The following is a 13,513-nucleotide window of genomic DNA, read 5'->3' as shown; positions in this document are numbered from 1 at the left end:
ATTTTGTGCATGTTCAAGACTCATCCAGAACCAAGTGGGATTCCAAGAGTAGGAAGTGTATCTTCTTGGGACACAAAATAGACTCAAAGTATTATGGACTATACAGCCCAGAGGTAAAGAAGATAATCGTCCAGTGGTGACATGGTGTTTGAGGAATAGCCTCATTAGGTGGAGAAGAAGGCTCTTTCCACACTATCCTTCAATGAAGAAGTAACCTAGTAGACACAACCACTTATGATAGTAACAACTCCAGAAGAGGTGGATTTATTGGATGTTGAAGAAGAGAAGTCTCTGAGATGACAGTGCAAAAGGGGCCATATCTTAAATGGGTGAAGAAGCTCTTGGGGGAAAGCTCTGCCACTGATCATAAAAGAGACAATAGCTATTCGTAGATCAGGAGAAAAAAGGAGCAGAATAGGGCCTCCGCTCACATTGTCAATATGGCCTCAAAATGGCTGAGATAATGAAAGTATATGAGCTAGCCTGCTTGGAGGAAGAATTAGTAGATCCAAAATTGAGGGGAGCCATGGAGTTAGAGTATGACTCAATTTTAAGAAATCACACTTAGGATCTTGTGGATCATCCTACAAAATGGAAGGTTATTGGCATCGAGTGGGTTTTGAAGGCCAAGTACAAGTTTAATGGTACATTAGATAAGTACAAGGCAAGGCTTATGGTGGTGGGTGAAGGGTTTTACAAAGGTCAAAGGGTTCCAACTTTCAAGAGGTATTTACCTTGTGCTAGATTGACCACTATTTATATTATAATTACCGTAGCCGCTCATGGGACGTGGGCGGTATCGAAAATAGATGTGAAGCTAGCATTTCTAAATGACGATCTCAAGGAGGAGATTTATGCAACACAACATCCTAGGTTTGGGATACTCTATTCAAAAAATAAAGTATGCAGGCTTTGGAAGGCATTGTATGAGCTAAAATAGGTCCCTTTGGCATGGTACCAATAGATAGATATTTTCTTTGTAAGTACTAGTATTTCAAAAAACCCATCAGATGAAAATTTCTATATTTTCTCTAAGCACGGTAGGTACATGATCATTGTCCTATATGTGGGTGACCTCATCATGATGGGAAAACATTAGGAGAAGATCCAAATAGACATATGAGATGTTGAGTTCAAAGTTTAACATGACAGATCTTGGGCTTATACATTGAGGTCTAGCAAGAGTTAGGCCGAATCTTCATTTCTCAACAAAAGTATGAAGGAGAAATTTTGAAGCATTTGACATGGCTATGTGTAATATTGGTTACACCCATGTAGGTTGATGGAAATATTTTTATGGAAGGTGCTTCTCCACTTGTGGATGTGAAGGAGGACATGAAGTTAGTGGGAAGTTTGATCTTTTCTATGCAATACACGGCCTTTGGCATCCCTAGGAGATCGTTAGCAGTAGGTTCTCAAATCATCCTTGAGAGAACCAACACTAAAAGGAGGGATGTAGATTTTAAAGTAAATCAAATGTATCTTTGGGAATGGCATCACTTACAATTTATACAAGTTTAATTCCTTGACTGGATTTTGTGATTCCTATTAGGCAGGAGATTATGATCGTATGAAATCTATTTTTGGTTATTGGTTTCTTATTGGGTCTAGAATTATATCCTAGATTAGAAAGAAGTAGCCTAGAGTAGAACTTTATTCTACAGAGGCAAAATACAAGGCAACATGATTTTCTTCATGCAAAGAAGTTTGGTTAAGAAGGATCTTAGGAGCCATGGGTGTTTCTCAAAAGGGAGCTATAGTATTGATATTCAACAATCAGAGTTGCATTGAGATTACCAACAACAAGAACCCGATGTTTCATGATTGCACAAAGTATATTAAGCTTATCCTAGATGGAGAGGTGGAGCTTGTCTACTACTCGACAACAGAGAATTGTGTAGACATTTTTATGGATGGAAACATGGAGCTTGTCTATGACTACCTGACAACAAGGAAATGTGTAGACATTTTCACAAAGTCTCTAGGGAAATATTTACTGGAGTGCCATCTTTCATTGACTCGACATTAGAACAAAGAGGTAGGTGTTGGAAAATCAATTGCTCAATACTCCACCCTCATGTTATTTATGTTAGTGAGAGATGTGCTCTATTATGTAAGGCCCCCTTTTATGAGTAGCCATTGTGGAGCACCTAGGCACCCAAAAGTTCCTCGTTTAGACACTAGTAGATGGTAGCCAAGTGTGGCTAGATGGTTAGGAGACAACTTATGTAGACTTAGCACTCTGCCAAAGTAGGATGCGTGCTCGGGGGGTTCACCTAAAAATATGAAAGTATAGCACATGAGTTCAAATGAAGGGGTTTTTTAATTCAAAATTTTAAGGTAAATTTATAGAAATACATTTATAGAGGGGGTTTTTTAAACTGATTTTTAAAAAAACCATAGTTTTATAAGAAAAATTCAAGAGAAATTCATAGGTAAGGGGTTTTTTACATACCACTTGAACGTATGTGGTACATAGGGTTTCTTAGTAGTGCACCCCCCAAGGATGTGTTCTTGTGTGGGCTCTGTGACCACATTAGTGAATGCTATAGATGATTGGTTTGTGGGGTTGGTTTAAGGGTGCAAACAATCATCAATAGCTGTGGGGAGCTATGAAAAGTCAAGGTATGAAACATTGTTGTAGTCTAATATGGTCCCAACAGTCAGATGATATTATTGGTTGGGGTCATTTTGGACCAAGTCGTGGGTTGGTAGCTACGTGGTCCTATGTCCATGTCAACCCTCTATATATAGACTATTTTGGTAACCTTACTTCGTAAAGCAAGACATCCTCCATCTAGAGTCTATTTACATCACCATCAAATCTCCTTACGTGGAGCACACAGATGAGCAGATACCATAAGCTTGTAAGCAAAGTTTGAAGCAATAATATTGTTTACTCTTCATTTTTTTTTACAATTTAGTGCTTTGTACTATGTCGATCCTACTTCCACTATTGTGTAGTCTTACAATATAACTCATGTGATCTTGTTAAAAATTTGACAATCCTAACCATACTCTCACAAGATTCCTTATACGTTCTTTGGGAGTATCAATAAGAATCTTCTTCTTAACCTTGGATGGTACATTGGTTTTAAGTTCTTGGTGGATTTATTTTTCACACATGCATTGTTTCATCTCTTAAATTCGTGGTGCTTATGCTAGATCAAGATGACTGGAGGAGAAAAACCCAAAAAATACAAGAACAAATCTTGTTTATTAAGTTGCTTATGCATACAACTTGGCCTTTGCACACTGCTTAATGCCTTCTAGCTTCATCTTTAAATAGGTGAGCTAGTGTACCATAAGTCCATTCACACACACACCCTTCTCCTACCCTTTTACATGACCTTAGTCTTTTAATACCCCCCCTCAATACCAACTATGAAAAATATTGGAATAGGTGATATTGGACATAGGTTGCCTTTATAACATTAGGCGTACAAGGTTAGGAATATAGGTGTTGTTACATTGAGGTTTAAAACAATTTCTCAGTGGAGTTAGAAGCTGATGCAAAGTTAGCCTCTGACTCTTTGTTAGGACATTTAGAAGTGATATGCCCCATTTGTTTACACTTGTTACATTTCATCTTGTTGGGATATTTGATCCAACAATTATTTGCCAAATGACCTACCTTTTTGCAATGGGTACACCTTTGATGTGACAAAGCTTGTTCGATATTCAATGAAGTCGATGCATTTGAAGATTCATTTCCTCCCTTTGGCCTTTTTTCTTCATCAAGGCAAGATTGAATGACTCCTTCAAGGGTGGGATTAGGTATGTTCTTCAGGGTGGTAACTAAGGTGGGGTACACCTTCTTGACTGCTTTTAACAAAACAATCACTGCATCATCTTCATCCATTCTCGCATTCACTGATGCAAGTTGAGCCATAAGGCCCTTCAAGTGAGAGATAAAGGCTCCAATGTCGTCTCCCTCTTTGAGCTCCAAGCTAAAAAATTCAATTTTAAGTGAGATCTTGGAATTCTTACCACGAGCTCCATAGAGCTTGTCAAGATCATCCCATTTCTCCTTTGCAGTCGGAAGCTGGTCCACATGGTGAATAAGAGCCTCATCTCAAGATGGAGCATGATGATGGCTTGTGCCCTCTCATCATCCAATATCTTCAGCCTTAGCTCGATCAATAACCTTAGTGCCGAAGATGAATGGCCAAAAACCTTTGGACATCATCTTGTACTTGACAAGAACTTGCCAAGTGTGGAAGCCCTCTCCTGAGAACTTCTTAATTTGGGTGTTTTCCTTTGACATTGGGTATTGAAGGAAGATTACAAGAGTGTAATGGACTGATTTATGAAGAAGAAAACCAGAAAATTTGTGATGTTTTGGCTTAAGTAGAAAGAGAATGGCTTCTGAGAGTGCAACAGCCCTTAATCAAGCCAAGGATGTTGCATAAAAAGAGATTAAGATGATGAAGCTTATGGTTTAGCACAAGGAGATGCCTAGTCCATGAGTGGGAAGATTCTCCCCCTTTTGGGGTCATCAACTAAAAAGGTGGGGATGAGCAGTGTGAGAAAAAAACTTAGTTGCATTTTTCCTAGCCTTTAATTTAAAGATTCAAAATTTTAGTTATAAAACCCGTTAACCTATTTTGGAGGCCGTCCTTTTTTTTAGTGGTTAGAAAAAGAGTTTATTTCAGCGTAAATGTGAACGGTTTGGGCGGCAGGTTCTATGATATTTGGAAAATGTATGTTGGGGCGTTATAATAGAGAGGATGGCTTCCGCTTATGTCCAGACGACCGGCCGCCTGCCAGCCGCTCTGCTCAGATGTTGGACGCCATGCATGTATATAATGGCCGTTAGATCAGAGAGAGATTAGCCGCTCTCGTTTTCATAATGAAGAGGGTGATCCTTTGCGCTTTGATGCTTTTCCTAGCGGTGCTGATGAAGCATTGTCATGCAGAGTTGTACCTATGGCCGCAACCGCAGTCGTTAGCCTGGGGTTCCGGCGCTCCCATCCCTTTGGCCTCTTCTTTCTACTTCCGTGTGCCGACAGGAAGCCCGCCGGAGCTCCACCAGGCCGCCGACCGATACCGTCGTCTCATTTTCAAAGAGAAGTGGACTCCGGTGCAGGTCTCGGCCAATGCTACCTTAACGAGGACTCACGAGATGTCGTCAATGGCGGCAGTGGAAGCGATGCCGTTTCTGACGGTGAAGGTGGGGGATCTGGCCGCCGACTTGCAGCAGGGAGTGAACGAGTCGTATACGTTGATGGTGCCGGACGGCGGCGGCGAGGGGGCAGTGCTGAAGGCGGCGACGGTATGGGCGGCGCTACACGGACTGGAGACATTTTCCCAGATGGTGAAATGGGATGGCGCTGCCGGCAAACTGGTGGTAGAGCATGGTGTCACGGTGTGGGACGAGCCGCTCTATGGTTATCGGGGCGTGATGCTGGACGTTGCCCGGAATTTTTACCCGGTGTCGGATCTGAAGCGGACGGTGAGTGCAATGGCCTACAACAAGCTAAACGTCCTGCATTTGCATCTGACGGACTCACAATCGTTTCCGTTAGAGCTGCCGTCGGAGCCTGAGCTGGCTCGCAAGGGCTCGCTTGGCCCGGAGTACGTCTACTCAGCCTCCGACATCCAGGAATTGGTCTCCGTTGCTCGCTCCTACGGCGTGCGTCTAGTGCCGGAGATCGACACGCCAGGTCAGCATTAAGTCGTTCGTGGCAATTGCTAATACTAGTATTGCACCCGGGCATATTGCTGCACCGACCAAGGTTCCAAAAAAAAACTATTGCCTCTCTACAACCATCTCTCTCACACACACACATGTATGCACATGCACATGCACATGACTCTCTCCCTCTCTCTTTCATGGTAGGGATGAGTGGTGAGGTGTGCTCACTCTCAAATAAATGCATCTTACATGTAATCTCTCTCTCTTTCTCTCTCTCTCTCACTCACACACACACACGCATGCACACGCACATGCACACTCTTTTTCTCTCACATACACATGCACACACTCTCAAATGTCGAAACTCTCTCTCTCTCTCTCTCTTACACACACACACACATGTACACACATGCACATGTACTAATACAAACACACACTCTTTCCCCCTACACACTCTCACACATAGACTTCCATGTCTCTGTCTCTTTGTCTCTCTCTCTCTCTCTCTCTCTCTCTCTCTCTCTCTCCCACTCACACACACACATGTACACACATGCACATGTACTAATGCAAACACACACTCTTTCCCCCTACACACTCTCACACACATACACTAATGAGAACACACACTATCTCCTCCCACACAAAAACTATCTCCTACATAGAAATTCTCAGGCCCTCTCTCTCTCTCTCTCTCTCTCTCTCTCACACACACACACACACACTTAAATAGATTTACACACATATATATAATTTTAATTAATTAAATTTTAGATTAAATTTTAATGGTAAGGATGAGTGGTGAGGTGTGCTCACTCTCAAATAAATGCATCTTACATGTAATCTCTCTCTCTCTCTCTCTCACACACACACACACACACACACATACACATGCACACCCTCTTTCTCTCACATACACATGCACACTCTCAAATGTCGAAACTCTCTCTCTCTCTCTCTCTCTCTCTCTTACACACACATACACATGTACACACATGCACATGTAATAATGCAAACACACACTCTTTCTCCCTACACACTCTCACACAAACTTCCATGTCTCTGTCTCTCTCTGTGTTTCTCTCTCTCTCTCTCTCTTTCTCTCTCCCCTCCACTCACACACACACACCCACACACGCACACGCACACGCTATCTCTCTTCTCACACACACTCTCCCACATATAGAAACTCTCTCTCTCTCTCTCTCTCTCTCTCTCTCTCACACACACACACACACACACACAGAGATACATTCATGCACACACACAAACACACTTCTTTCTCATGCACACGTGCGCACACACACACACACACTCTCTCTCTCTCTCACTCTCTCTCACACACACACACACACCTACATGTAAATATATATTATCTATAATATTATGTTTTATTATATTTAGAGACGTATACCTATATATACATGAGCATTTATAAAATAAATAAATACATACACATATATTTTTAATTAATATTAAATTTTAACACGTGGGGATGCATGATGAGATGTGTTCACTCTTAAATAAGTGTATATTATATACAATGTCTTTTGTCTTCTCTTTTGCATACATATGTATGTGATTGTGTAATGTCTTCATGCGTGCATGTGTTGTGCAAGTGTCTTGATTGTGTGTATGTGTTAGTGTGTATTTGTTGTGTGTGTGTGTTAGTGTGTATTTGTTGTGTGTACATGTGTTAGTGTGTATTTGTTGTGTGTGTACATGATGTGTATGTTTTTATATAGCGAGTGTTACATGTACGTGTGTGGAGCATGTGAATATACTCGTGTGTACATCTATGTATGTGCACGTATAGGTGCATATGGAGTGTGTGCATGTCCATGTATGTGAGTGTATTTATGTGCTTGTGTGCATGTATACACATGTGTGTATGTGCAAGCTTGAGTATGTATGCAAGTGTGCATATCTCTATATGCTGCATGTGTGTCCATGTGTACGAGTGTGTATGTGTTAGTGTGTATTTGTTGTGTGTGTGTGTGTTAGTGTGTATGTGTTAGTGTGTATTTGTTGTGTGTACATGTGTTAGTGTGTATTTGTTGTGTGTGTACATGATGTGTATGTTTTTATATAGCGAGTGTCTACATGTACGTGTGTGGAGCATGTGAATATACTCGTGTGTACATCTATGTATGTGCACGTACAGGTGCATATGGAGTGTGTGCATGTCCATGTATGTGAGTATATTTATGTGCTTGTGTGCATGTATACACATGTGTGTATGTGCAAGCTTGAGTATGTATGCAAGTGTGCATATCTCTATATGCTGCATGTGTGTCCATGTGTACGAGTGTGTATGTGTGTTTGTATGCATGTGCTTGTGTCTGTGTGTTATGTGTGTGTGTGTGTGTGTGTGTGTGTGTGTGTGTGTGTGTGTGTGTGTATGCATGAACATACATGTATGCGTCGATATACATATAAATCTATTTATATATACATGCTTACATACCTATAGATACACATACATACATAATATATATACGTGTGTGTGTATGTATATTCTCTCTCTTACACATGCACATAATATATATAATTGTGTGTATGTGAGTGTATTTATGTGCTTGTGTGCATGTATACACATGTGTGTATGTGCAAGCTTGAGTATGTGTGCATATCTCTATATGTTGCACACTTGCACACATACTCAAGCTTGCACATACACATGTGTGTATGTGCAAGCTTGAGTATGTGTACAAGTGTGCATATCTCTATATGTTGCATGTGTGTCTATGTGTGCGAGTGTGTGTATGTGTGTTTGTATGCGTGTGTGCACGTATCATGTGCTTGTGTCTGTGTGTTATGTGTGTGTGTGTGTATGCATGAACATACATGTGTGCATCGATATACATATAAATCTATTTATATATACATGCTTACATACCTATAGATACACATACATACATAATATATATACGTGTGTGTGTATGTATATTCTCTCTCTTACACATGCACGTAATATATATGTTTGTGTGTGTATGTATATTCTCTCTCTTACACATGCACGTAATATATATGTTTGTGTGTGTATGTGCAAGCTTGAGTATGTGTGCAAGTGTGCATATCTCTATATGTTGCAAGTGTGTCCATGTGTGCGAGTGTGTGTATGTGTGTTTGTATGCGTGTGTGCACGTATCATGTGCTGGTGTCTGTGTGTTGTGTGTGTGTGTGCATATGAACATACATGTGTGTGCGTCGACATACATATAAATCTATTTATATATACATGCTTACATACCTATAGATACACATACATACATAATATATATAAGTGTGTGCATCTATAGGTATGTAAGCATGTATACAAAGATTTCATTGAAAGATGTGAGATGAGATCTTTTTAGATATTCAAAATTGCATTGAGATTTGGCTCCTCCTTACGCTTGCAGGAGGAGTGGTTATTTTGAATTAGCCCACCTCCTTTGCCCACATGGAGGGAGGTCGGGTTGTGGTTAATCTTGTATAGATTAGTCCTCTTTTGCGGGTGGATTTCTTTATTGATTTTATTAATTTGCAGGCCATAGTGGATCTTGGGCGGGCGCCTACCCGGACATCGTCACCTGCCACGACAAATTTTGGTACCCGAGCATGGCGGTCGAGCCGGCGCCTGGCCAGCTCAACCCCCTCAAAAACGCCACCTATGGCGTCGTCAAGAACGTAATCGATGACGTGGCAGCGGCCTTCCCGGACGTACTCTTCCATGGTGGCAAAGACGAGCCAATTGCAGGCTGCTGGGAGTCCAGCCCCGACATTGCCGCCTACCTCAACCAAGGCGGCGGCACGCTGCGCGAGCTCGTACAGAACTTCGTCAACATCACCCATCCCTACATTACCTCCAACAACAAGACGGCCGTCTACTGGGAAGACGTCCTCCTCAGCGCAACCATGAACGTAAGTCCGTCAGTGCTCCCCCCTGAAACCACCATTCTAGAGACCTGGAACAACGGGCCCCTCAACACCAAGCGATTGACGTCCGCTGGCTACCGGACAATTGTGGCGTCAGCCGATTTCTACTACCTAGACTGTGGCCGCGGTGACTTTGTCGGAAATAGCACTGCCGTTGACGTGCCATTCGATCCCACGCCTGGCACTCCATCTTACAACTACGACGGCAGCGGCGGCTCTTGGTGCGCGCCGTACAAGACGTGGCAGCGCATCTACGACTACGACATTACTTATAATCTGACCGCACAAGAAGCCAAGCTTGTGGTGGGAGCGGAGGTGGCGTTGTGGTCCGAGCAGGCGGACGGCACCGTGCTGGACGGGCTCTTATGGCCCCGAGCGTCGGCCCTTGCTGAATCCCTCTGGTCCGGCAACAGAGACGCCCAGGGCGAACGGCGATCCCTCCAAGCTCTCAACCGCCTAAATGATTGGCGCTACCACATGGTTGCCCGAGGCATCAACGCCATGCCCCTTCAGCCTCTGTGGTGCCTAAAAAACCCAGGCCAGTGCAACTACTAATACTTATAAATATTATTATAAATGTTTCAAATTGTTCGTTATACACCAAGCTAAATAGATTTATTGAATACAAAATTCGGTACCAAATCACTATGGTTGGAGAGGTTTAATTAAGGTTTATTATCTAGCACAGCTCACTTGCTCATATTGGAGGAACATGTGCAAGAGCTGAATAATAATATGACTTGGATAATTGTATAACCACTATCTACATAATATCAATGTACAGTTGGATAATCTCCAAACTCGGGAAAATTTGAAATTTATCTCCACTCCACCACTCCGCCACTCCCCTCCCCCCCCCCCCTCTCTCTCTCTCTCTCTCTCTTGCACGCACACACACAAATTTGCTCTATTTAAAAAATTAAAACAAGGTATCATGGACAACCCTTCTCTTGTTCATCTCACTAGCAAATCTCATTTGAACCACCATAATGTGGTCCAACATATCGAGAATAAAAAAGATATCTTATATAAAAGTTTCATTAATATCGAGTCCTTGAGTTTGTAGGGAAGCTTCATTATTTCATTTGAAGGGAAAAAATCAGACTACATTTCTTCCATATGGCACCCTTAGTGATTTTTCAAGTTGAAGCCTTACTTTTGAAGGGTACAATTGTTGATGCTCTTATCTCAAGGGTAAAAAGCCCTAACATTAGGGAAAATTCGAGCTCCAAATGGGCCCTTTAAGGGTTTTCTCTCTCTTCTTGGAATCTAGGAAAAGTGAAAAAATAATATTATTGTATTGGGTTTCTCTCTCTTCTTTTCGAATCCAAATTCACCTTTTTCCATATTTTCTAAAGAGATTCAATGTTTATTTTATTCTAATGTGCTTAAATTCTACGTAACTTTAACCACTATGAGTGAAAATTTATAAATGTGAAAAGCTAGTACTCTATACAGTAAGAAAACAAGTACGAGAATATTTCTGACGTATGTAACTATGCAACTATATTTCTGACATAAGTACAACATGGAATTCAAATATGTTGATTAGAAAAAGGTATGTTTTTTAAAAGAACCTAAATATATCTTGAAGAAAACTTGGTATTTTAAAAAGTTTTTTTTCCAGCGTCCGTGTATAAACATACTTAAGTTCTATCCTAGTGCATTTCCATGAAGTTATGATGGTTGTCATTGGGTGAGTTTTCCTCATTCAATAGCCCCTCTTCTCTATTTGAATTTTTCCTCCATTCAAATCTTCAATCTCTCAAGCAAGCCTCTAAGATTTCACCTGAATATGCTTTTTTCTCACATACTATTTATGCATGGATAACAATAAAGAGAGATTTGACTTTCTAGTGCCATCAAGTGGAACCAAAAAGTCATACCAAAGTTCAAAACAATTAGTGATGATCTCGTGCATAAACGATTGTAAGATGTGTGGAATGCATTTACTACAAATGAAAGTCAAGGTATTTATGACAAAGTTGGTTTAAGTAGAGAATCCTATGCAATGATCTACAAACAAATGAATGTAGGTTTTAAGTCCATGTTGCAAAACAAAAGGGTAACTTTGTTGTCGGGTCCTTTTAGTGTCAGAAAAGCAAGGCAATAATTAACGCTATTGCGAGCAAAATAGGTAAACTGACGAGGGTTGCCTAAAAAGATTCCCTCCCAAAATGTGTGAAATCTCAAAAATGGCTTAAAAACATAGTTTTTTGAAAACACATCTAGAATTCCATGTATAAATTTAAAAATTACATGAATTTTGCTATTTTTTTCAAGATTGAGAACACGTGTGACCTTCGTAGATTTATAAACTGCTGCTATTTGTGACATAAAAATAAACTTGACTTACGAAATGACGTAAGAGTCTACATAACTTAAAGAAATATCAATCTTTTTTAAATGAAAATTTATTTTATAAATTTCATGAATGTAAGACACTTTTTTTAATGGACTTTCTTAGGACAAATTCTACCACTATGCATAAATGTGCACAGCGCTTAAACAATGTTAGAATACATAACAACATAAGCTCCATAATTTATGAAAAGTTCTACAAACATCCTTGATTCTATTCCTAGGCCCAAATAGCAAAGCCTTTAGTATATACTTACCTTGAGAGTTTTCATGACATAATTAATTGCTCTATTATTTATAAGCAGATAGTGGGCATGATATACAACCAATGTTAAGAGTTTAAAGAGGTCAACTTATAGGTGTGCAAAGGTAGACTTTTATTCATATATATATATATATATGTAGAAGATGGTAACTATGGAGGCTCTGAGTAAGTCTAAGCATGTTAATGTTAAATTTGCAGCAATGTGATGAGCTATGGTGGATCAAATGCAAGAATCAATATCATTAACAAAGAGATTAGATGATGATTAAGATGCGATTAGTGAGCAATAGCTTAATGTAGGCATGGATAATCAAAAACCAGCAAATTCTCATTAGGCCAATGCCTCAATTTATAGAGTTTACATCCAAGCATCTAATCCCACTGATCTCTCCTTGATTCACTCCACCTCTTTTGCTTGATTCTCTCTACCTCTTCCCAGAATATCTCCACACATCCTAAATCTTCTCATGCTACCCTTTATTCTCTCCTAGTAGATACCTCTCACCTTTTCACAGCTTCTCTCTCATTTACAGATTCTCTTTTATAGCCTGTTTTGCTAAGGGCTTATTCCTGCACACACCCTATTCACTTGTATATTTCAACAGTTAAAAGAGTAGAAAATTGAAATATTTTTTCGACGGGACAATTTTAGAGGCACACATCATATAGCCTATGGGTGTAAATTTCGACCCACATAGGCATTTGTTTTCAAGAAGGAAATTCTTGTTATGCAATATGGATAAGGTTGGCGGGAAGAAATTGTAGCCTATATCATGTACATATGTGGTGGTGGCGAAAATTCATAGTATCCATAGGTTGATGTTTGATCCAGATAGCCATTATCATGAATGTAGGTGATGGTATATCTCAGAGTAGTGCAGGAATAAGCTCTAGTTATAATTATTTAGAGTACATGTGAAGGATGTTGAGAGATGGTATGTCTAAGGGTAGTGTAGAATGAACTCTGGTTATGATTATTTGGAGGACATGCAAAGAATGCTGAGAGATGTAATCTTCGCTCGTGACATTATCTTTGTGTACAAAGAAAAAAGAGGGGAGCTTAGGGCTTCTGGTATGGTGGTAGAGAAGAGCTTGGAGATTTCACGAGATGACAGTAGATTCAAGGTCTCCTATGCTGGAGAGCATACTACTGCACATAGGCATGGCAGGGTCCAGGCTCACATGCACCCCCCTCCTCGACATAGATGGTCCCACCACGTGTATTTACTTATAGTTCTTTAGCTTTAAAATTGAATTATAGAATAAAAATCAGGATTGACGAATCAATTGACTCGTGGTTTTCCAAATCAATGGAGCCTTGTAGATCT

The 13,513-nt window shown here is 40.4% G+C and overlaps 1 protein-coding gene across 1 annotated transcript; it reads left to right on the top strand.

Moving 5' to 3' along the window:
* The first annotated feature begins 4,848 nt into the window (after positions 1–4,848).
* On the top strand, positions 4,849–10,358 carry LOC147610890 (beta-hexosaminidase 2-like). Its single transcript, XM_086785143.1, has 2 exons — positions 4,849–5,666; positions 9,171–10,358. Exons 1-2 carry the CDS (start codon positions 4,853–4,855, stop codon positions 10,112–10,114), a joined length of 1,758 nt encoding a protein of 585 aa, XP_086641269.1. The 5' UTR covers positions 4,849–4,852; the 3' UTR covers positions 10,115–10,358.
* Positions 10,359–13,513: the final 3,155 nt, after the last annotated feature.

Source organism: Cibotium barometz, chromosome 48 (assembly GCF_041138505.1).
Source record: "Cibotium barometz isolate CiBa-2024 chromosome 48, ASM4113850v1, whole genome shotgun sequence".
Taxonomy (NCBI): Eukaryota; Viridiplantae; Streptophyta; class Polypodiopsida; order Cyatheales; family Cibotiaceae; genus Cibotium; species Cibotium barometz.
This window is presented reverse-complemented; position numbering and strand designations above follow the sequence as displayed.